We start from the raw sequence: 26285 nt of genomic DNA, 5'->3' as shown, positions 1-26285 counted from the left end.
TCCCCTTCCATGTACATGATATTGAGATTGGCATTAATCATTTTGTATATGTACATTGTCTATTAGTATTAGTATTAGTATTAGTATTAGGGATTGAACCAGGGGCAACGACCAAGGTACAACCCCAGCCCTACTTTATATTTTATTTTGAAACAGGTTCTTGTTAACTTGCTAAGGGCCTTACTAAGTTGATGAGACTGGCCTCGGACCTGTGATCCTCCTTCTCAGCCTCTCATGTACTAGGATTATAGGCTTATGCCACTGAGCCCAGCCTTATATATGTACATTTTTTATTAACAAATCATGCTAGTGTGATGGCAGATCCAAGCTCCCTACCCAGGAAGCTCATGGCCTTTCATCCTCCTGGTCTGTGATAGCCAATGGATGGGCTTGCCAGGAGCTATAATACTCCTAGGGGGAGTGACTTGTTACTGCCCCCAAGGAAATAAATCAAGGAAAGACCCATTTATTACTCATTCTAGTATCAGTGGCTACTTGTTATCCCATCATTATGAACCAGAAAGGAAATATTTGAGAAACTTTGAAGCTTAAAAAACACTCTTTTTTAATAAGTTCATTCTCCTCTTAAAAAAAAAGAAACTCATTATTTTAAAGGTTCTATGTGGAAACAATAAGTAATATTGAATTTGGAAGATGAAGCCAGGCAAAGGTCTTACTGCTATATTTATTATGCCTGGGCTAAAGACTACCTTTGAAAAGCTATATAAAGAGAGCAATAATTAAGACCAAGAAGGCTTGGAGTGGACTCTCAGGCCCTCACCATTCAGAAAACCCATTCCCTGGTTAAGGAGCGGCGCTTATTTGAACCCTAGCTTCTCTTCTCTAAAGTGGAGGTGTAGTATCATCCGTGCCTAGGACTGAAGACAAACCAAATGAGAGACACTTTGTTCAGCACCTATTAATAGGACCAACCATGTCAACCGAAGTGCCCATTGTACAGCCTAAGTGCAGATCCCTTTGTGAAAGGATTATGAAGACTTTGATGATGGCAACAGCAGAACATTAAATGGGTCTTTTGTGTGTGTGTGTGTGTGTGTGTGTGTGTGTGTGTGTGTGTGTGTGTGGTACTGGGGATGTAACCCGGGGCATTCTGACTCCAAGCTATACTCCCACCCCCAGTTTTTATTCTTTATTTTGAAACAAGATCTTACTAAGTTGCAGAGGGCCTCACTAAGCAGCTGAGGCTGGTCACAAACCTGCGATCCTCCTGTCTCGGCCTCCCAGTTACGATGATTACAAGTGTGGGCCACCCCACCAGCGACCTGCGTCTTTTTGACTGTACGTGTTGCATTCTCATGAGAATGACACTGAATGATAGTCATTTAATATATACTTCTTCCTTTTATAACATCTTTACCACCAGAAAAAAAGAAAATCTACCTACTCCCAAATTACCAGACCCTCAGAGCCTCACTTTCAGCTGCCTGGAATCCAGTGTCTGGCTCTTGGGTCCCTCTGATCCTTGGCCCGTGGGTCAGTCATTAGTTCCTCATTAGCTCATTAGAAAGCCATGGGTATCTATCCTCAAAGATGCACTATAAGAGTTTTTTGCTTGTTGTTGTTGTTGTTGTTGTTGTTGTACTGGGGATTTAACCCAGGGGTGTTCTACCTCCCAGCTACACCCAGCCCTTTAAAAAACATCTTTTGATGTTGTTGTTTGCTTATTTTGTTTATTTATTTATTTTTGCAGTACTGGGGATCATGAGCTACACCCCCAGCCCTATTTTTTAGTCTCTTAATTTTTGAAACAGGGTCTCACTGAGTTGCAAAGAGCCTCACTAAGTAGCTGAGGCTGTCCAAGAACCATGATCCTCTGCTCTCCACCTCTCAAATGCTGGGATTACAGCATGCTTCACCACTCCCGGCCTGTTTATTTTGAAACAGGGTCTTTCTAGGTTGCCAAGAGCCTCACAAAATTCCTGAGGCTAAGCAGGATGTGGTGATGCATGCTTGTAATCCCCATACTTGGGAGGCTGAGACAGGAGGATCGCAGGTTTGCGGCCAGCTTCAGCTACTTAGTGAGGCCCTTGGTAACTTAGTGAGATCCTGTTTCAAAATAAAGGATAAAAATAGGGCTAGGGTGTAGCTCAGAGGTAGAACACCCCTGTTTTTTTTTTATCCCCGGTGATGCAAAAAATGAAAAAATTGCTTAGGCTAGTCTAGACCCTGCAGTCCTCCTGTCCCAGCCTCCCAAGTACAGGGATTACAGGTGTGTGTCACCACACCAAGCTAATATTCCACTTTGCACTGGATATTCTTCCCTGCAGAGAATGCTACCTTCAACTCCCACCCTCACCCTCACAGTATTTAATAAAACTGTCAAGACAATTCAAGCTTATCTCAACTCCCTGGTTACCTTTCCTTCCAAGTTTCCTTGGTCTCTGACCTCATCCTCCTCTATTCTTTCTATCTTAGGACATGGGTTCTATTGCTAAGGTAATTTCTTCTTTTCTACTTAACTTTCAATTCTCAACCTTAACACAGCTAGAGGGAGTGGCGTCCTGACATTCTTGGGTGAGTTAAGTCAACATCTGTTTTCATGGGAGATGGCCAGGGTGGCCTGAAGCATCTTAATTCAGGAATGTTTGATCTAGGTCAAGAGGATCATTCCTGGATATCCCTGTGCTCTGTCCTGGTGCTGTCTGCCACAGCTGCCTTGGGGAGGCTGGGCCAATGTAAGGCCAATGGAGATTTTTAAAAAAATATGGCAGCCACAAGAGATGAGCGTCTCTCTAGAGCACACTGGCAGGAAAAATGAAGACGAAAGTAGCTGGATTGACAGCCACCAATCAGACCATGCCAGCCACTTGCCAGCTTGCCACACATGATCAGGGTCTCCTGATTGGCGAGGCCAGACCATGAGCCCACTCAGAATGTGAAAGGAAAAAGTTTTTTTGCTCTACTGAGAAGCTCTGGCAGGAGAATATCTCTCAAGGCTGAAGGAGCTCTCCAAGAAGTAGTTCAATTGCTGGCCCTTAGCAACTCGGCAGGATGTTCTAATGAATTCACATTTTGAGATGTGTGTTTCAGAACTAAAATGTAGTGAGGATCCTTGTATGGAAAGCAGTCTTTGCCTTTCCCAGTGTACTGCAACGGAAAAAAAAAATACGACCTTTGTGCATGAAGACTTGAGTTCAAGTTCACGTGCGGTCATTAACATGTGCTGTCATTGACATTAACTGTATATAGTTTCAGCCGAGCCATTTAACCCCTCAATACACAATCATTTCTGTAAAAGGCAAACAGAGATATGTGTCTCCTAAAACTGGTAAGAAAATCAGATGAAGAAAGTAAGCTATAAACCACATAAATAATTCTTTTAATGATTCTTGGGCAAAATTTATATCAACTAACCCTCACTTACCCCCCAAAAAATGTATTATTTAATGAACTATGTGTGTTGGGGCAGTTTTCTAATTTCTGAGTGCTGGTTTTCTTTTCTATGTAAGAAGGCAGTAACAGTATTGGCATCTGCTTCAAGGGCTTATATGAAATGTTACTTGTCTTTTGCATAGTAGCTGATACATGATGTGTAACTCATTAAAAATTACCTCTCCCTCTTGCAACCTGCGGCAGCATTATTTCAAAGTTTAAATTCATTACACAATAATTTATTTGACTCTGTGTACATGCGTGCGCATGTGTTTGTGTGTGCGTGTGCGTGTGTGTATGTGTGTGTTTCTAGGGATAGAACCCATGGGATATTCTACCTCCAAGCAATACCCTCAGCTCTAATTTTTTTTTAATTTGGAAACTGGATTTTGCTAAATCACTGAGGCTGGTTTTAAACCTTCAATCCTCCTGTTTCAGCCTCTCAAGTACTGAGATTACAGGTGTGTGCCAACATGCCTGGCTTCATTTTATTCTTTGTACATGAACTTAAGAGCACCTGCTGTGCATGGTACAGGCCCTCTGCTTTGCACAGGAAAGAGTATAAGAAAAAGGAAACATAGTTCTTGCCTGTCTCTATCTGATAGTCCACTGAGAGGGAAGGACTGTTCATATAATCACATAAACCTGTTAGGTAACTTGAAGATACAGGATACTATGGGAGGAAATATCAGGGAGATTTAATTAAATATAGGGTGTAAGGAAGTTTTATTATGGTAATGACATTTTAGTTGTATTTTGAAGAGTGAGTAGAAATTCTCTCCATGGAGGAGAAATGAAAGCTTTCCGGGCAAAGGGAGCCATGTGTGTAAAAGCCTGGTTGAGGCTGTCTCACTTAAGAACTCTAAAGAAGCCTAGTGTAACTAGAATACGGACAGCCAGGCATTCTGTAGAGCAGGAAGGTAGATAAGATTGTGTAAGGTTCTGTAGACCAAGCTCAGGCAATCAAGAGATAACCAAGCGAGTCCAGCTGTTTTAATGAATCCTTCATTTAGCAAAAACTATGCCTCATGAGGCAGGTAGCTTACTTAAGCAATAATGGTCGCTCAGACCGATACTACTCAGAGTGTGATCAGAAGGCCGACAGCCATAGCACCACCCAGTCATCGTGAGGAAGGCAATTTATCAGACCTGCCCAGAACTTCTAAATCAAATCTGAGAGTGGAGCCCAGCAGCCTGTGACTTCACACACCCTCAGTGATATTCTGAGGCACACCGCAGGCTGAGAAGCCTCGGACTTAGTTTAGGACATAACCAATGAAAACTGAACAATAAATGGATTTGAAACCATTTTTTTTTAATCTGGGCATGGTGGTGCACACCTATAATTCTAGTACTTACGAGACGGAGACAGAAAGATCACAGGTTCAAAGCCAGCTTGTAAGCGGTCTCAGAGCTGTAATCTAAAAGACTGATCACGTAGCTTAGAGGACAGACAATTTATTTTCTTAGGGTTGTGAGGCCAGGGACCATGGATCTCAGGACATGGCGGCAGGAGGCTGAGAGAGGGAGTGCACATGGGCTGTACTCCTCACATCATGGAGGCTGGAAGCCAAAAGAGAGTAGGGGGAGGAGAAACCACATATAATCTCCAGGGCAACGGACCCAGGGACCCACCTTCAGCAGCCACACCCTATCAATGCAGACCACTACCCAGACAAATACATTGCAATGGGCTTACCCATCTGGGATTACATCCCTCATGACTCAAGTTACATCCAATCCCAACACCGATTTATGAGCTCTTCAAGGGGGCATTCTATATCTATATCTATATCTATATCTATATCTATCTATATCTATATCTTACTGAAGCACAGCCTCAGCAACTTAGTGAGGTTCTCAGCCACTTAGTGCAAATCTGCTTCAAAATAAAAAATAACATAGGGCTGGGAGTGTAGCTCAGAAGTTGAATGTCTCTAGGTTCCATTCCCAGCACCATGAAACAGCAAAAACGACAACAAGAACAATAATATTTTGGGACGAGAGTGGAGGAACTGTTTCCGCACAGCTTTTTGGTTTTCATGTGAGTGTTTAGCATGAACCCATCTAGAGAGCACTGCTGATAGGATCTAAGAATCAGCAGTATAAAAAAATGACTTTGGATGAAAAAACATATTATGACTTGGAACATCTCTACCAATTGGCAATGTAATCAGAAAAGCTGATTTCCTCTATGATAAGGAAAGCTTTTTTATTTTTTAAATTTTTACTCTCCCAGAATTCTTCAATTCTGAGTTCACTAAATTATCTTTCAAAACATCGTGTTCCTCTCTATATATTTTTTAAAAATCACTTTGCTTCAGAAATAACAGTAGAATTGAAACAGCAAAAGAAAGCTTGTGAACAATGCTACTAAGAAAAGATACTACTAAAAGGGAAAAATGTTAAACTCAGGATGTGTTTTGAGTTAAAAAAAAAAGAAAAGAAAAAATAACCCCTGGCACCCTGAGGTTGTTTCTCTGCCTATAACATTTGTAGAGTGATTTAAAAAATACCTGTTCTTCTCCATTTATAAAAAATATTGCCTCCCAGAACTTGAGAGGCTGAAGCAGGGGGATCTCAGGTTCACATTTTAGCAAGGTCCTCTGCAGCTTAGACCCTATTTCAAAATAAAAAATAACATAGGCTGGGGGGTATCGCTCAGAGGTAGAATGTTCCTGGGTTCAATACCTCTCATAAAACACACACACACACACACACACACACACACACACACACACACACACACGAAAGAAAAGTAAAGAAGATGAAAAAGAAAACAGAGATTGCCAGGGTGGAGACTTCTCCCGTTTTTGAGTTTGACCTGACCATGTGGACTCCTTAACCACAATCTCTAGTTCACTCCTTCCTGATTTATACATCTTTTGTTTTGTGCTACAGCTCACAAAACTCCTACTCAATGCTTTATTTCCCAAAAGAGCTTTTGTTCATGGCCTTGAAATAAAAGGCCGCCTGTCAGACATCCCTCTAGGTCACTGATGGCCAAGCCTTTTTTTTCAGGTGAAGGATAATTAAGAATATTCTAATCAAATGGGAAAGGAAATAGCTGGCCTTTATGTAGAAAAATAGGTTTGTTTGACTGGGATAATCTTTTACAAGATACTGTTATTCTTTCTAGATAAAAACTATCTGGTTTTTGCACTAACAAATAGTGTTTCTTAAATACATTAGTAGTAGAGAGTCTGGTCAAAACCCCCAAGAACAAGGAATCATAAGCTCGTATTGTACAGTAGTAATCTGTAGCCTTCTGCATGAGGAGTTGGCAAGTTCTGGTTTGTATCTGGCAGGATGCTTGTTTTTGTCAATGAAGATTTATTGGAAAACCGCCACACTCATTAATACACATGTTGTCTATTACAGTTTTAGCACTACAACAGCAGAGTTGACTAGTTGAGACAGAGACCATGTGAGCTGACAGCCAAAAATTTAATACATTTACTATCTAGCCCTTTATAGAATAAGTTTGTTAACCTCTACAAATGAACAACCAAACCTGCTAGGTTGAATATACAAATGGAGCCCTCACAATTTAGGAAAATTCTGAATTTTCATGTCTTAACTACACATGTAAGCTTAAAATGTACTTTTTTCTTTCCTGTTGGAGGAAGATTGCCTGTGATCACATGGAAGCTAGTGAGGAAATGCTATGCCTAAGCTCATTTTTCACAAGATGATGACTTTCTTGGGGCGGGTGTCTAATAAGTAATGCAAAGATGAGCTTATCAGAGCTGATGCCGCACCTGAGTAATCGGTATAGCAAGGCCTCTTCCCCAGGCCCTGGGGTCTGGTGAGGTGGCCGCTCTATTTTTGGAGAGAAGCCGTATGTTGTGGAAGTCGTCTCACTGTTTGGCTTCGCATGCCTGCCAAGCTGTGACTCAGGGCAATCTGGCCCAGCTTTTGCGCATCTTCGTTGAGAGTTGAGTTTGCACAATGGAAGAAATGTTCAGTATGTTTGTTGTCTGCATATTCTTAGAAAGTGTTAAATTGCCACCTCAAACTGTAATCATGTATTTATACACTGGGGAATTGTCATGAGATTCTTAACCATTTCTTTTCCGTTCTTCTTTCTTTGTTTCTAGTTCTTATCTCAACATTTCTACTTTCTTGCATAACACGTATTTTTCTCATCTTGTTTACCTTATTTGCCCAACTTTTTTTTTCCTTTTTTTGGTGGTACTGGGATTCCTAGAAACCCATCTACCTCCGGGCTATACTTCCAGATCTATTGTATATTTTATTTGGAAACAGGGTCTCTTAAGCCAGTGCGGCTGGCTTCGAACCAGCGTGATCCTCCTGTCTCCGCCTCCCAAGCACGGGGATTACAAGCTTGCGCCACCATGCCTGGCTTTCCCCAACTTTCTAAGTAAAGAGTATAATTCTGAACCTAAGTGCTTAAAGTGACTTGACCAGTGCTGAATTTTTTATATGCCTCAGCTTATTTTTATCAATAATATCAGAACATACACAAGTAAGATGGGTGCAGTGGTGCACATGTAGAATCCTGGTGTTTGGGATGGCTGAAACAGGAGGATTGCAAACTTAAGGCCAGACTTTGAAATTCAGCACAGACCTCAGCAACTTAGTGAATCCTTGTTTTAAAATAAAAAATAAAAAGGAATAGGAGTGTAACAAGGAGATAGGACATCACTGTCTTCAATTCCCTATACCAAATAATAATTATAATATATACAAGTATCATTTTTACTTTTTTTTTTTTGGTGGAACTGGGGATGGAACCTTCTACCTGCGGGCTACACTCCCAGAACTATTTTATTTTTTTTTATTTGGAAACAGGGTCTCTTAAAGGAGCAAGGCTAGCTTTGAATCTGTGCGATCCTCCTGTCTCTGCCTCCCAAGGGTGGGGATTACAAGGGTGCATCATCACGCCCAGCTTTATGGTTAATTTAAGAATAAACAGCTAGGTTGTTTATTCCTTTGATAATTATTCCTTTGGCTGTTTTTTGGCCTATTTTTAATTCTTTATTTTGAAACAGGGTCTCACTGAATTGCAAAGGGCCTCACTAAGTAGCTGAGGCTGTCTGTCAACCATAATCCTCCTGTCTCAGCCTCCCAAATGCTGGGATTACAAATGTATGCCACCACACCTGGCCTCCTTTGGCATTTTTAAGGTATATAGTAATGCCATGTGTTTTTATAGAATGCCTATATAAGAATCATATGACTTGAGGCTTATTCCTAACTGTTCCAATAATTAACATTTTGACCTTAGAAAATTTAGTTACCTACTCTAAACTCAGAATTTTCATCTTTACTATAAAATAATTCCATCTCATAATCTCTAACATCTTTTCTAACTCTAGTCATCCTAGGTGACTTTTCATATTTCAGCTTAACCTTACATTAGTTATCCCAGGAAATGCTGAATTCTCCATTTTCCAAAGTGTAGGTGTGATATATGTTTTTTCACTTAAAAAAAAAAATTAGACAGCTGGGCATGGTGACCCATGCCTGTAATCCCACTACTTGGGAGACTGAGACAGGAGGATCACAGGTTGGAGATCAGCTTTAGCAACTCTCAACAACCTAGGGAGACCCTGTTTCAAGATACAAAATAAAAAAGACTAGAGATGTAGCTCAGCGGTAGAGTGCCCCTGGGTTCAATCTACCAAAAAAAATAAAAATAATAATAACAATTTTTAATCATGAAATGTTTCATATATACACAAAAAGTGGAGACTTGCAACAAGTACCCACCTTAGATCACTGGCAAATACTAACACCAAGCCCCAGTTGTATCTTTAGGCTAAAACATCAAAGTGTTATATGAGCAGTTAAAGCCTTTACTTTATACATCTACTTAAAATGTATAAAATACTGCAAAGCTCTTAACACTACTCTTTTCAACGCCATTAAGCATGAGAAGTAGTTTTATAACCAGCATGCAGAGGTGATGTGAACAGGTATAAAAATCATATATACCTGAGGTTGGTTACTCAGTACATAAAATACAGAACCCAGAACGTGGCCACTCGCAGAGTGATCTTCCCAGTACAACACCCCTACTCTCCTTTTCTACTGCTTTTTTTTGCTTTTATTGATGCGTTATAATCTCACATAATAATACAAATCACATGGACAATGATATACGTGCACACATTACTTGGTTTCCCCAACTCCTCGTTTTTCTACCTCTCAGCACCAAGTGCCCAGATTGACAATGGTATGTTCATATGTATACACATAGTCGATGGTAGTATGTGTAGAAAGGAGAATTAAATGAAAATGAAGCTCAATCCTTCACTTTTTAAAATAATAGTTTATTTGATAGTTTTTAAAAAACTATTAAAACTATTATTTATTTAAACTATTATTTAAATAATATTAAATATTATTAATAATATTATAATAATTAATTACATTATTATATATTTAGTATGCTATTAGTAATTAGATAGTAATTTAGATAGTTTATTTACTAGAGTAAAGCTATTAGTAAAGCTAATATACTAATTTAGTATGCTATTAGTAATATAGAGTAAAGCTATTTAGTAAAGCTATTAGAAAAACCAAACTCAGGCTTGTATATAAATTATTTATACTTATATATATTTAGTATTTATACTTATTAGCCTTGTGACCCCAAAGAAATTCTACACATCTCAGTTTCCAGAACCGTAAAATATAGTTCAGTGTGGTGAAATGTTGGTCAAAGCTGATCACTGAGAACTTTAGATATAATACATAACGGGCGTGTGGCATAGTGTCCAGCACATAATAGGGTGCTTCATAAATGGCAACTATTATTAGGCTCTTACTGTTTGCACCTTATTTTCAGGACCTTTTACCTGCATTGGTCATTGGACTATGTTCAATTTTCCTGGTTTCCCCCTCTAAACCTATCTCAACTGAATTTACATTTAGCTGTACATGGAGAATACTTTCAACTGTGGGCAAGAACTATCTATGTTGATCATCTGAGCCATTTTTTTATTGGTTTGTATTTATTGTTTGTATTTATTGCATTGTATTCATACATCTTGATGAAGTTCAAGATGGTAGAGTCCTCCATGCATACAGCACTCTCTGAGCCCTTCCCTGGTTCCTGCCCTCCTCCCTCTTCCTTCCCTCCTTCAGCGATTGACTTTGATAAGTTTGTGTATGTGCATCATGTGCGTTGAGGTTTCGCCCTCAGTTCAGTCACCTTCTTCACTCATCTAAGGTTTCTCTTTCTTTGTCTGGGGTCCCTCAAATGTCTCGCTTTCTCCCTAGCTTGTGCATATTAGGGAGCACATCGGACTTTTCACTTTTTGTGACTATCTCACTTACCATAATATTCTCCAGTTCTATCCATTTCCCTGAAAATGACATAATTTTATTCTTTATGGCTGAGTAAAATTCCATTGTGTACATATCCCATAGTTTTGTAATCCATCTGTCAATGGATGTCCACAAGTCTAGTAAATTATTTGTTGAACAAAAATGTTGGGACTACTGACTAACATATGTCTCAGGGATTTTTTTCTAGATCCCAAGCTCCTCTTGGTCCTGATTATTAGAGATTTCTTTTTTTTTTTTGTGTGTGTGTGTGTGTGTGGTACTGGGGTTCCTGGAAGCCCTTATATGCCTGGGCTACACTCCCAGACCTATTTTATATATATAATTTTTTATTTGGAATCAGGGTCTCATAAGCCAGCGAGGCTGGCTCCGAACCAGTGCGATCCTCCTGTCTCTGCCTCCCAAGTGCGGGGATTACAAGTGTGTGCCACCATGCCCGGCATTATTAGAGATTTCTGAGAGATGACTACATATATTCCTAGGAGAGGAGTAATTTTTTTTTTGTTTTGTAGTACGGATTGAACCCAGGAACATTTACCTTCTTAGCTTTTTATTTTTACTCCCAGCCCTTTTAATTTTTTAGTATGAAATATTCTCACTAGATTGCTGAGAGTCCCACTAAGTCATTGATGCTGGTCTTAAACCTATGATCCTCCTGTCTCAGCCCTCGCAAGTACTGGGGTTACAGGTGTGGGCCACCAAGCCTGGCATGTAAAGATCTTTTTTTAATTTAAGGAAAATGGACACTTGGAGCAAAACCAAAAATGGAAAAAAAAATTTCACAGTTAAATCAGTTCAGCACCATTTGATCTATCCTTCCTCCCTTCCTTCCTTCCTCCCTTCCTTCCTTCCTTCCTCCCTTCCTCCCTTCCTCCCTTCCTTCCTTCCTTCCTCCCTTCCTTCCTCCCTTCCTTCCTTCCTTCCTCCCTTCCTTCCTTCCTTCCTCCCTTCCTCCCTTCCTTCCTTCCTTCCTCCCTTCCTTCCTCCCTTCCTTCCTTCCTCCCTCCCTTCCTTCCTTCCTCCCTTCCTTCCTCCCTCCCTTCCTCCCTCCCTCCCTCCCTCCCATCCATCCTTCCTTCCTTCCTTCCTTCCTTCCTTCCTTCCTTCCTTCCTTCTCTTCCTTTCTTCCAACTTGGGCTCTAGTGGACACTGCTTGCTCCTCCGTAGTCCTGCCATAGAAGGTTGCTGCTCTGGGCAGCTCCCTGAAAATTATTCCGTGGTTTTTGCCATGGAAGGTCCCTGCTCTAGGAAGCTTCCTAACAATAGTCTTTTCTCACAAAAAAGGCATGGAGTCTGATATAATAATTTGGAGGAAATTATATTTATTATCTGGGGAGTTGGGGAGGACTAGTCCCCATGTTGAGACCAAGATGTCATCCTTGACCAAGCTTCCAGATTCTGGTTTCCAGGTGCCATTGCCTATATTTCCACCTGTGCAGCACCACAGTTCTGGCCTCATTCACCATTCACAGAGCCTTTGCCTGATCCCATTCTATAGCCAGCACCTTACTTTTATAGAAATCTTAGACAAAGCATCATAAAAGTTCATCAAACACAGAAGCTAGCAATTGTCATGAGTTACGAAAAGGAAAGCCAGTGAGGCAGACATGTGATGGGCTTAGAAGAAAGAGAGATTGAACATTACTGGGTAGAGACGACACCAAAGACCGCACCTTAAAGATTACACCAGGTCCCTTGGAATTTGTCTGCTTGTGGACAAATCTCCCCCAGCCAAATACCATGTATTCAGATTGAGCCAGTCCAGAATGATAATCTGAATGTGCATTCTAAGATAGCCCTCAACACCTTTCCTGCTTTCCTTCCTTCCTGACCCCTATTTTTAGATTTCCTGACTTAATACAGAACTTTCATTGAAGTTTGAAATGGAATATCTGCTTAAGCTTGTCTTTCAAATCATGTAGAATATGTGACAAAATGATCTACCCCAAAATAACACCCCATCCCTCTTGTTGCTCTAGTCTTGAGCTTCTTGAATCTCTAGAATTGCCTGAATTCTACTACCTATTTATTCCATGCTAAGTCTAGAAAATCTAAAAATAAAGATCCTGAGAATAAAGCAAGAATGATCCAATATGAATAATGACCCCATTTCCTTTGGCTCGCTGGTATCCTGGGACACTGGGATGAGGAGTGTCCTCAAAGTGAGTTCAGTAGGGACTAAGTTGAGCTGCACACATTGTATAGGCTGCGGTAGAGACAGGCATCTCTGAAGAGGTGTTTGCTGCAGAAAGGTAAAGGATTTGCCTGGTATTTCACTAAAGAACCATTACTTTCTTCCCTTGGTAGAGAGCTTGCGAGGGTGTAGGAGACACTTATCTCCCACGGACCTCTGAAGACTCCAGGGAACCTCTTGTCCTGTAACAATGATCTGTTTTCTCTCTTCCTTCTGTTACAGCTCCTTGAAAGTTGACCCTCATATTGCTAAGTGTTTAGAATGTTACGTAAATGATCTGTCCAAGCAATGAAAAGCCAAAAGGAATTTTAATCAGGACCCTGTATTTTAAATAAAGCTTCTTGGAAGAAGCATGGGGCAAAGACTAGAGTGAGGGAGGATACTTGTGAAGAGTGAGGAGAGGTGATTAAGACCAGAACAGGGCTGCAGAAAATGAGATAGAGTTGTGTTAGACCCAGTGGAGAATATAGGGACATGTGTCCTGTCACCCAGCTGCCCTTGGTAGCAGCCTCGCTGGCTCACAGGCAGCCCTCTTTCCAGTCTTACCCCAATATGTCTTTCCTGAACAAATTTCCCAAATTGGCCAGTCTCTTAATCCATTATGGAGTATGTAGCATTGAAACAAATAGTTGTAGAAAACAGAACTCATTTGATTTCATGTAAAATATGCATAGGTCCCATGGTGCTTATGATGTTAACACTCAGGGTATTTTTTAAAATCTATCTATCTATTTATTTATTTATTTTGGAACTAGGGATTAAACTCAGGCTTAGTCTACCTCTGAGCTATACTCCCAGCCCTAGATTTTATTCTTTACTTTGAAACAGGGTCTCACTAAGTTGCTGAGAGCCTCACTAAGTAGCTGAGGCTGGTATTGAACCTGCTATCCTCCTCCCGAGTACTGGGATTATAATCATGCACCACCATGCCCGGCTAGGGTATTATATTTATTATTGTCATGATTTTAAGACATAAATGTCTTATGTTTATCATTAAATATCCATTGAAACCAGTACTTGGGAGGCTGAGACAGAAAGATCACAGGTTCATACCTAGCCCCAAGAACTTAGTACGAACTTCCACAATTTAGTGAGACCCTATTTCAAAATAAAGAAAATAAAATAGGTCTGGAGGTGTATCTTAGAGTTAGAGTGACCCTGGGTTCAATCCCCAGTTCCACAAAACACACACACACACACACACACACACACACACACATTCAAAGCTGAGCATGGTAGTACACAACTGTAATCCCGGTGCTTAGGAAGCTGAGACAGGAGGATCACAGGTTTGAGGCCAGATTCAGAAAGAGTAAGGCTCTCATACAACCTAGTAATAACTTGTTTCAAAAAAAAAGAAAAAAAGTAAAAAGGGTGAGGTGTGTAGCTCAGAGGTAGAGTCCCTGGATTCAATTCCCAGTACCACACACACACACACAAGAAAAAAAGTTCATTCAAGCTTCTGCTTAATATAAGAAGCATGAAAATCTGCAAAGGAAGCCCCTCTTTGAGCTAATGTATTACACCCAGCAGCAAAACATTTCCCATCACGACAGCTCAGTCATCAAAGAGAATGAGTACCACTCACAACCCAACTTTCTTTATAACTGCTTTTATTAAGTTATGAGACTAGATTACCATACTGGAAACCTCATCTTCAATTTCTACCAAGCATAATTTGTTGGGAGTGTATTAAAAGCATATGAATCTTCTTGTCATTGTAAATATTAGCAAATCAGATTTTCGTATCTTGCCAGCCATGGTGGCACAGGCCACCAGTACTTGGGAGCCTGAGACAAAGGGATCGCAGGTTTGAGGCCAGTCTCAGCAACTTAGTGAGACCCTGTTTTGAAATAAAAAATAAAAAGGGATGGGGGTGTGGCTTGGAGGTAGAAGGCCCCTGGCCAGTGCCACACATACACACGCTCCAAAAAGGAAAGGAAGTACAGAAATGAAGGCGTGAGACAGTCTTCGATTTAAGCTCTTGTGTAATTAGTTATTCAATTCCAAAAGTACATTTTACCATATACGGTAGGAATCCTATTTTTTCCCATCACTTGTATTTATCCATGGAAATTAAAGGTGTTATTAACGTAAATCCTGGCAGATCCTCATTTGTTGTAGCGTTTTCAGACCTATGTGGTAATTACTGTTGCTATATACAGGCCTGAGTTAAAATTGACACAGGATTTCTGCTCTCTAACCCTGCTCTTAAGAAACATTCACGTCTCTGAATTTAAAGCTGAGTGACTTGCCGATTCCCACCATAACCTGACAATAGATTTGTCACTTGAGACCCGAATTGCTGTTCACTGGAAGAAGTTGATTATCACTGTGCCCACAAGTAAGGCAGGGCAAGACAACCTAAGGGAATGGCCTTGAATTATTACAGTCATTCCAGGCAGGGAGATATTTTCAGAGACCCAAGGCAGAAGACTTGGCAGAGAGATGAAGGAAAGCAGAGAAAGGGAAAACGAGGTAAAGCCGAATGTGAAGGGTCTTTCTCTGAACCTGATTGGTAACTCTGGGCATCTAGCCTCTCTTCTGGAAGAAGAAGCAACAGACATCTTTCTTTCTTTCTTTTTCCTTTCTTCTCTTTCTTCTTTTCTTTTCTTTCTTTAAGTACTTGGGTTTGAACCCAGGGGCATGCTACCTCTGAGCTACATCCCCAGTCCTTTTATTTTTATTCTTTTAAATTTTGCAACAGGGTCTCACTAAGTTGCTAAGGCTAGCCTCGAACCTGTGATCCTCCTCTCTCAGCCTGGGAATATTACAGGTGTGTGCCATCACACCCAGCTATATGCTTTGCTTTCTAATTAGAGTTTTCTAATTTTAGGTTTACAACCTAAATTCGTAAGACGGTTAGTGTGAATACGTCTGGAGCAGCAGCTGGAAGAAAAAAGAAAGGAGGAAGGGAAGGGAAGAGAAGGGAAGAAAATGGGGCCTATATTCCCCTCTACTGTTTTTCTAATATACATGTTTTCCGTGTAGGCACTGAGAATGGAAACAGCTTTCTAATTCATGCCAAGTCACTATAAAACTTGAATTTAGAGAGACACACGTTAATGAACTCTCACTGAATTTATAAAATGTCAAAGATACACATCTAGTCATTTAGAAGACAAATTCAGAAGTGAACCTTCAACTCTCCCAGAAGAAGATGAGAAATGATGGGGCACACGGAGAGCTGGTCAGTGGGACTTGCACGCCCACAGCTCTCCCCTGCCTTCCACACCACCTCCTGCTTCTGCTCCTCTCTGAAGTTCATCTGTGCACCCGGGAGAAGGCTCTGTGGAGACAGTGCTGACACTTGTCTACGTGTGTATACATACAAGGGACTTTCAGGGAGATTAATAGCCTCTTTTATGATCAGATGATATGTTTGCAAGGCAATTGACAGGAAGACACTTTAAAATGTGCCCATTATCAGATTCCTCCCTATTCTGTATCCCCACAATGATTTTCTCTAGGACTTGCTCAGGAGTTTGACTTGATTGCTCTTTTTGCTTCACCCACCGCCACAGCAACAGTCAAGAAGGCATGGAAAGGTAGCCATAGATAGAATTTGATGTAAGCACCAGTCTGGGAAAATAGGAAGTGTACCATTTGTTCAGGGATATAGCTCATTTTGAAGGTTTTGTTTTTAGGCACAGACCATAACACTGACTTGTAGTCTCAACATTGGGGGGAGGTTACTTTCTCCACAATAGATATGGGCATGAGAATGTTACAGTGGAGGAAAACAGTTCCAGAAAGATTAATTGACTTCCCCCTGGTCATGTGGCTGGTTAGCTTGGTGACAGGATCTTGAAATGAGATCACAGGAGCATGGATATTGGGGTAAAGGAATGAAAAGGGAAACTAGAGATCTGAGTCAGAAGAGCACAGAGAAACCTGGGTGTGGTTGTGCACAACTGTAATCCTAGTACTTGGGAGGCTGAGATGGCAGGATCACAGGTTCAAGTGCAGCCTCGGCAACTTAGTGAGACCCTGTTTCAAAATAAAAAATAAAAGGAATAAGGGTGTAATTCTAAGGTAGAATGCCCCTAAATTCAATCCCCAGTACAAAAAAAAAAAAAAAAAAACCAAAACATCATGACTCTGAAACTATAAGGAGGGCATGGGGGAGCAGGTATACTTTATTATAGTTCATGCATATTTTATAATATTTATTATATCCCATGCCTACTTTATGGTACTTGGTATACTTGATACATACTTTATGATATTTAGTATATTCTATCCATGCTTTATGAAAGCATTGTTTTCTATACTCATTTATTGCATTGAAGTCATCCATGCTTTTAAAGAAATAAAAAAGCAGTTGAAATAAAATATGATTTTTATATAAAATGGCCTCTCAAATATAAATCAACTGTTTAATGTGGTTCTCAACTAAGGAAAAAAGTGATGGATCCCGAGGTGGGATGGATATATTAGCTGTTGTGAAGTTTAATACAGTATGTACAAAACAAGTCCAAGTATCAACCGTATTTCTAACTTTTTCTATTTTATATTCTGACTTTGAAATAACCTTGCAAATAAATGGAAATTCACAGAACTGAATTCTTTTTATCACAAAAATTAAAATTATATGTGAATAGATTGATAGTTTAGTTTTTAATTGAGCAACAACTTTCCTATCATGCTCCTAAGATTTCTGTCCAGACTGCCTTTTTTAGTAGGACTGATACTGTAGGAAATTTGATATAGTCTTAAAATATATATTTTAAAATAGATAAAAATATTTAATAATAGAATAATAAGCCTTAGGCAAAACCTTTCAGCCTCTGTATTTTTGAACTTGCATCTTAATGATATTTCTTATGTGTGTGTTTTTTTTTCTCAAAAAGTGGAATTGAATTTGATTGTTACTTTTTTTTTTTTTAATTAATTTATTTTTTAAATTGGTGCATTGTAGTCATATATCAATCACATTGGAGTACAAGACTTGAGAGGATATACAAGCACACATCATCCAATTAGCCCTCCTGCAGCCCCCGTCCCATTCCCTCCCCCTCCCTCCATCCCACACTTCTTTGGTGATTTACTTTGATACATTTGTTTATGTACCTCCTGCATTTTAAAGAGGCTCCGTCCTCCAGTATTACATACCCTCTGATTGGTCACATTAGTTGCTTCACTATAGGGCCCTTTCTATAGCTCAACCTCTTCCTGTTACTTTTAAGTCTTATGCAGTGGAGAGGGAGCTGGAAGAACGCTCACCAAGGCCTGTATGCATGTATGTCACTATCACTACAAACTATATTATATACATTATATAGTAAGATTATACAGTAAGATTATTAAAATTATATAGTAAGATTATTAAAATGCAGCAATAAAAGCATAAAAGAAAAAATGCAAAACTAAAAAATAAATAAAAATTTACTCTTGAAATATAACATGCATTTTGAAAAATACACATGCTTAAAAAAACTGAATACTTGCCGGACTTAGTGGTGTATTGCTTGTAATCCCAGTACTTGGGAAGCTGAGACAAGAGGATCACAGGTTTGAAGCCAGCCTTGACAACTTAGTGAGGCCCCCCCCGCAATTTAGTAAGACCTTGTTTCCAAAGAAGAAATAAAATCTGGCTAGGGGTTTAGCTCAGATGTAGAATGCCTCTGGGTTCAATCTCTAGTGCAAATAAATAAATAAATAAATAAATAAATAAATAAATAAATAAATAATAAAAATAGGTATGGGGATATAGTTCAGAGGTAGACTGCCCCTGGGTTCAGTTCTCAGTACCATTAAAAAAAAAAATCCAAACTCTAAACACTCCTATCTAAACAACATAAATATCTTGAAATAAAACTTTACCAGCATCTCAGGACTCTGGCCCTGTGTGCTTTTCTATCCTCTCTTCTCAAAGAAAGTTGCTAATCTCACTCTTAGCAGTATAAATTCGTATTGCTTATTTTTGTATATGATGTAAATGAATTCCTATTTCACTCTACTCATTTGTGTCAGGCTACTTTTGTTCAACATTATGTTAGTGATATTCATCCATTTGGTTGTGAATATTATAAATCATCCATTCATGCTGATGCCTAGTCTTCTATTAGGACAATAAATCGTTATACTGCCAAATAGCTTTCAGAGTAGCTCCGTTCATATCAAAACAGCCAGCAGTGTTTGAGGATTGAAGAGGCTAGCCATCGTCTCTCAAACTTGGTGATTTCATTTTTTTTTTAATTTTAGCCATTCTCGTGGATGATATTGATTTTTAAATCGACTAAATAAACCTCTAGCAAACTCCCACCAGACAGAGGTCTTTATTTAAGAGCCGCCGTGCGGAAGGTTAGCGAGGGCAACCTTTTCTAAAGTGGAAGGCTTCGGCATCAACAAGCTGGAAGATGAAATATCATTTGAATTGTAAGCAACAATGTCCCAGTGCAGACAAGTGTTCTAGCACAAAATAGTGCCTTGTTTTTGAGAAAGCATTTTATTTAGGAATGAAGAATGTGCGTGTATATTAGATATTTGTGGAATCTGAAAGCTGGCATTTTTAAGATGGAGGGGATTCTGAGGTCAAAGAAAACAAGGAGGGTTCTAATTTTGTTAATGACTGGATTTTTTACAGAAAGAACATGAAGTCGAGGCTGATGTGTGTTTTCCTTGCTGTTGCAGGGTCTCCTTTCTGGTGCCTCTTGGATATTGTTCCCATAAAGAACGAAAAAGGAGACGTGGTGCTTTTTCTGGCCTCGTTCAAAGATATAACAGATACGAAAGTGAAGATTACTCCAGACGATAAAAAAGAAGGTTTGTACTGTTTTCAGAAAACACTGACAGATGGACTAGCATTTTAAAATTGTTGACTTGAAAACATGAGAAGAAAAAACTTTTCTTTTTTAATAACAGCAACGAATAAATATTCATAACTATTAGTAGTCAGTCTTGGGCACATATTCTCAAATCATAGTGACTCACTGGGATTTACTGTTTCATCTTGGTAATAAAGACTCATTTGACAGAAACCATAAATTCATATTTCTATGTAATGAGGCTGAAATTAAGAAAACAATTTGTTGCAATATATAAGGATTCACGCCACCTTGTTTTATTAGGCAAAAAAATAAATTGATAGGATAAGCGAAGTTAAAATGGTGTGATTTAAAATACATATCTCAAGCCGGGCGTGGTGGCGCACGCTTGTAATCCCAGCATTCGGGAGGTTGAGACCGGAGGATTGCGGTTCGCGGCCAGCCTCAGCTACTTAGTGAGACCATCTGCAACTTAGTGAGACCCTGTTTCAAAATAAAGAATAAAAAAAAAATAGGGCAAGGGGTGTAGCTCAGATATCGAATGCCCCTGGGTTCTGTCCCCAGACCCGAAAAAAAAAAAAAAATCTCAGTTTTATCTATATTGCCACAGCTCAAAACAAAACTGAAAAATTTTATCTTACAGATGACATTAAAAACTTTAGTTTAATGATTTTTAGAATGGAATATTGCGAGCAAATGTGTATCCTGGGCCATACAATACATAACAGTAAGATACTTTGAGAAACTGATAAGCTTTGCAAATATCCTCAAATAACTCATTCTAAGAGTTTATGTTGCCTACCATCTAGCCTTTATTTATAGCTTATTAAGAAACTCCCTGCACTTCCTGTAAGCCAACAAAAATCAACACTGAAAAAATGCTGATATTATTTGTTTTAAAATAAGTAGGCGTGAGTATTCTAGTAACTAGGGAAAAGGCCATTTTTTTTCTGTATAGATTTTCTATGTAGTGACTTCTTTTTAGAACCAGGTACTGGAAATTTCAGTAGCTGAGCCTGTTTAGGAATGGCCTCTTTAGCTCTTTTTTTTAAAATGTGTATGAGAATTTAAATAAGTTATGTTTCTTGAAATAACAACCCAAATGAAAAACTATAATGATTTGGGGACCCCACTTCTATCATTTGAAATCTTTGCAAATACCTGATTGTTTTTCTGCATATTTGCATGAAACTGTGAAATATTTTAAATGCATAATAGAAGAACATTCATATACTAAAGTGACCTGAATATTAGAGCTAGTGTTAATACCTGCCTAATGTTATTTCCACAAGGATAAATGGGAAATAGGTGTATATAGATTTGGTTTTGCTATTTTCTTTGGAATATAAAAATCTCAAAGGCAAAGATTCTTTGAGTAAAATTATTCATATATCAGTAACTTCATATATGAATAAGTATGGGTATATTCACATATTAATAATTTAGGCATATTTATGAAATATTACTATAACTTAGTCATATTTTCAATAATTTATGTTTATAATGTACCTTCACATATATGTATGGATAAACAGAAATATAAAACTATCCTTAGAAAGAAGGACATGGCTTTATCCTTTTTATTTTATTTTTTGTTTGTTTGTTTTAAAGGGAAGAATTTAATGTACCTTTAATTGACTTGCTTTGAACATGAATGCCATACCTAGTCATCTTAAATTATTATTATTTTTTTTTTGAGAGTCTGGGGATGGAACCCAGAGGCATTTGACCTCCAAGCTACACCACCTGCTCTATTTTTTTTATTCTTTATTTTTTCAAACAGGGCCTCACTAAGTATCTGAGGCTGTCCGTGAACCGCGATCCTCCCATCTCAGCCTCCCGAATGGTGGGATTACAAGCGTGCACCACCATGCCTGGCTTAAAGTATTTAATTATTTATTATTTTAATTATTTAATTGTTCTCTGCTTCATTAAAAGGTTAGCTTCATCGTGAAGCAGGCATTGCCTCTTTCATTCAGAATCATTTTGTTCACACTTAAGAGAGTGCCTGATGCCTACTAAGTGCTCAATAAATATTGGATGGATGGATGGATAAATATATGGATACACAAATGATATACAATTCAAAAACCTTGGATATTTAGAAATAAGCAACAGCACGGCACTCTTGCAGTTTCAAAATAATCAGATCAAAATTGTGAAAGCTGTGTGTCTCTGGTGCACAATCTGATGACCACATTGTGTGTCTCCATTCTGCTTGATCTGACACCTATTTACCCAAGTCCACTCCCTCTCAAAATGTGTTATTGCTGATACTGAATGGGCCTTTGACTTCAAATAGAATCTCTCTGGTTGGTTAATTTTTTTTGTTCTTGATAACTCTTCTGTTTGTCTTTTATTTTCTGGGGGAAAAAATCTCAATTTGGTCACATTTTAAAAGATAATTGAAGTCATTTGTTGAAAAAATATATAAAACTGTTCTCCAAAAGGACAGACATTTATCCTTTGATCAGATATAAATTATATCTCAGATGACTTTTATGGACTTTGTGTATTTTAATTTTCTGTAACATTATAATTATTTTCCTTTTACTTGCCGAAGCATTCTGATAATTATTATTTTATTTGCAAACCTATGTTCACAATCACAACTCATCAGGGAAAAGCAAATCAGAACCACAGTGAGATATCACTGCCCCACTAGGAATGGCTAATATAAGAAAAGACTAAAGATAAAATGCTGGTGAGAATAGAGGAAAGGGGCCCCTTGTACACTGTCGGTAGGGATATAACTACACAGACATATAGAAAACAGTGGGGAGATTCTAAAAAATGAAAAGCAAGTTGGGCATGGTGGTACGCGCTTGTAATCCCATGGACGGCCTCAGCTACTTAGGGAGGCCCTTCACAAGTCAGTGAGATCCTGTTTTGAAAAAAAAAAAAAGACTAAAAAATAGGGCTGGGGTTGTAGCTCAGAGATAGAATTCCCTTAGGTTCCATCCCCAGTACCGAAAAAAAAAAAAAAAAAAAAAAAAGGGCTGGGAGGTGTAGCTCAGAGGTAGAAAACCCTTGGGTTCAGTTCCCAGGCCTCTCCCCCAGTGAGAAGCAGACCTACCATATGAGCCAGCAATCCCACTGCGGGGTATAATTCCAAAGGAAATGAAATCGGTATGTTGTAGAGATATCTGCACTCCCGTGTTCCTGGCTGCACTAGTCACAATAGAGAAGAAACGAAAACAACTTCGGGGTCCTTCAACCAATGAGCAGGTAAAGAAAATGTGGCATAGATACACAATAAGATGCTATTTAGCTATAACAAAAATGATGCCCTGTCATTTGTGACACCATGGGCAGCACTGCGTATCATTAGGTTATTGAAATAAGCCAGGCACAGGAAGGCAAGGACGGCATGAACTCACTTCTACATGGAATCTAAAAATGTTGATCTCAAAGAAGTTGAGAGTCGAGAAGCCAGGGACAGTGGGGAGCTGGGGGGAAGAGTTGGGGAGAAGTTGACCAATGGGTACTAAGTTACATTAAGATGGGAGCATGAAGCTCTGGAGAACTACTGAACTAGTGTGGTAATTATAGATAATGACCTGTACATTTCAAATAGTTTCAAGAAAGGATTTTGAACCAGACATGGTGGCGCACGCACGTAATCCCAGCATTTGGGAGACTGAGACAGAAGAATCGTGGTTCGCAGACAGCCTCAGCTACTTAGTGAAGCCCTCTGCAACTTAGTGAGACTGTTTCAAAATAAAGGATAAAAAAATAGACCTGGTGGTGTAGCTTGAAGGCAGAATGCCTCTGGGTTTCATCCCTGATACTGCAAATAATAATAATAATGATAATAATAATAATAATAATAATAATAGGGAAATGACTGAAAATTTCACCCAAAGAAAGAATACTGTTGTCTTGGGGTGATACATAAGTTTAACCTGATTTAAACATTACATAATTTACATGTGTGTATATTACACACCATGTGGTATCCCATTAATATGGATAACTTTTATGTTTTTGTGTATCAGTTAAATTTTTAAAAAGTAAAAATAAAAGAAAGTAGCTGTTCCAGCTAAGTAGAGATGGTTGATGTGCTCCTGAAATTTTCCTTGCCTTTTCATTTAACATTTTACAATTTTCTTTTCTAAGTTAGAGATCATTTGCTTCACATTTAAAAACATGCTTTAATGTGAAAATGTGTGTCAAAGTATAATTTTCTAACTAGTGCTTCCCAAAAAGTAGTACAAGTCATAAATACAGATATTAATATACACAGTAATTTTAGATGATGCACAAGTAACTTTTTTTATCACAACTTTGTATATATTAGAAAACATATCATCAATGACTGGTCATTATTAAAATGATCTAAATAAAAATAAGTATGTAGTAGATATTTTAAGATAAAATGTATACAGGCATTAAATAACTATAGAAAATAAGGAAAGCAATTATTAAATGACTCTAGATTAGGACAAATTCATCAATCATAGCAAGAGTCACTATGGTATGAGGTGATAAGTAAACAAAGAAGACAGAGAACATGGTTAGTTTCTAAAGAATTGCAGCTTAAACTAGTATTGATCTGTTTGCTTATAACTCACTAGGGGGAAATACTGGCGCCTACTGTGGAGTATTTTTGTCATGCAGCTGTGATTGATTTCTGTAGTTTACAAAACAAAACAAAAAGAAGAACATGCTTACTTATAAGAACACCTGAACCTCTGAATATGTTAGTATTTAGAAATTTAATTTTCAAGGTATTTAAGAGGGGAGGTCACAAAGCATTTATACATTTTCTTATAAATAAGTTGTATATTCCAGTAACTTCTTTAGGAGAATCTTGGGAAATTTTCTCTTAGGTTAGGATATAAGTTTTGATATTATTTCTATTTGACTTATACTCATTTTCACTTTGAAAATATAAATGGATATTTTATACACAGCCACACTTTCTTCTTTTCAATTGAGAGCTAGAAATTTTACAATATTTATAAATAATATTAAATGTTTAACTCTTGAGTTTTTCATTAACTTCTACCATTATCCTAAATTATTTTTCTTATTTTCTTAAAGCCTTCAGCAATAGATAGATAGATAGATAGATAGATAGATAGATAGATAGATATACATATATGCTTTAAATATTTCTGGGAATAAAAATAATGTCCAACATGTGCTGAGTACTTGCATGAGCCAGGTATTCAAAAAGATTTAAAAATTATCTATTAATTTAATCCCTTCAACAATCCCATGACATAAGCATCACTATCATTAATGTTTTCGAAAGTTAAGTAACATGCCCAAGGTCACAAGATTAGAAAGTGGTAAGGCTAGGAATTCAACTTAGGCTTATTTAGCGTCAGTCTGACCTTTTGTAATCACTAATGATAAGGTCTCCACATCACAGTGCAAAAGAATATATACACAGGATCATGTTGCACTAAAATATGGGTAGTGACAGTTTGTATCAATTATAAAATATTATATAGTCACCTATGTAAAGCTAAGGAGAAATTAGGAAGATGTAGAAAAAAAGTACAAAACTAACTTTCTAGGTTTATTGTCCATGGAAAAGCATCTTTCATACATTGATGCATTTCCAGATAAGAGGAAAAAATTTATTTTTCTATTTGTAGAACACTTTGAACACCATATGTTTAGGCATTCCACATCAAGCAATCTTCTGATTCTTTGTGGACTCCAACTGGATACTCCATGATTGAATTTAATTCTGACACTAGCTACTTACATTTAGCTCAGCCCCTACAAGTTAAAGAGTTCAGACCCACAAGACTGCCCGTACTGCATATGCCAAATACAAGTCATAGGTCCTTAGGTTGCTAATTTTTCTGTTCAACTTAACTGCAGTGACCCCTTCCTCATATCCAGTCGTTTCCTATAACTCCTCACAAAGCTCAGAGAAACACGTTGCTTACATTTACTAGTTTATTATCAAGTATACAAACAAGCAAGTCCAGAGGATCCTGAGCCTAGGAGCTTCTGCCCCAGTGGAGGTGAGTTGTGCCACCCTTTCTGTACATAGATATATCCCCCCAAAAGCTACTACTCAGGACTTTTTTGGGTGTCCCATCACATAGACATAACTGATTGAATCACTGGCTTTGTGATTAATTTATAGGATGGAAGGAAAATGGCTGAAAACTTCAACTCCCTAATTCTGTGCTCAGTTCCTCTAGCAATGAGCCTCCATCTTCCAAAAGTCTCATTACCATAAACTCAGATATGGCTGAAAGAGGCTTATCATGCATAACAAAAAGTGTAATAGTTTAGATATTAAATGTTCTCCCAAATAGCATTATGATGAAGGCTTGGTTCCCAATGCAGCAATATTCATGAACTTTGGGCCAGTGATTGGATCATGAGGGCTCTGACCTCATTAGTGGGTTAATCCATTGAGGGATTCAAAGCCGAATGGACTATTGGGAGTAGTGGAAACAGGTAGAACTTAGCTGGAGGCTGTGGTTCTCTGGTGGTGTGCCCCTGGGGATGATATCTTGTCCCTGGTCCCATCATCTGTCTCCCTTTGCTTTCTTGGCCACCATGACATGAGCAGCCTTCCTCCACTATAACTTTCTGCCATGATGTTTCTGACTTGGAACCCATCAACAATGGACTGA

General features: G+C 38.5%; 1 protein-coding gene across 1 annotated transcript in view; it reads left to right on the top strand.

Annotated features, from left to right (window-relative positions):
* The window catches only part of KCNH8 (potassium voltage-gated channel subfamily H member 8), a gene marked incomplete at both ends in the record, with an annotated part of 371332 nt that overhangs the window by 130104 nt on the left and 214943 nt on the right, over positions 1-26285 (top strand). The window contains one exon of the mRNA XM_080715733.1: positions 19541-19676. Coding sequence (XP_080571859.1) covers positions 19541-19676 — 136 coding nt within the window. The remainder of the gene's footprint in view (positions 1-19540; positions 19677-26285) is intronic.

The sequence above is a fragment of the Muscardinus avellanarius genome (genome assembly GCF_963383645.1).
Source record: "Muscardinus avellanarius genome assembly, chromosome: 18".
In the NCBI taxonomy this organism is placed as follows: Eukaryota; Metazoa; Chordata; class Mammalia; order Rodentia; family Gliridae; genus Muscardinus; species Muscardinus avellanarius.
The sequence above is the reverse complement of the archived record's forward strand: the minus strand, read 5'-3'. Positions and strand labels throughout refer to the sequence as shown.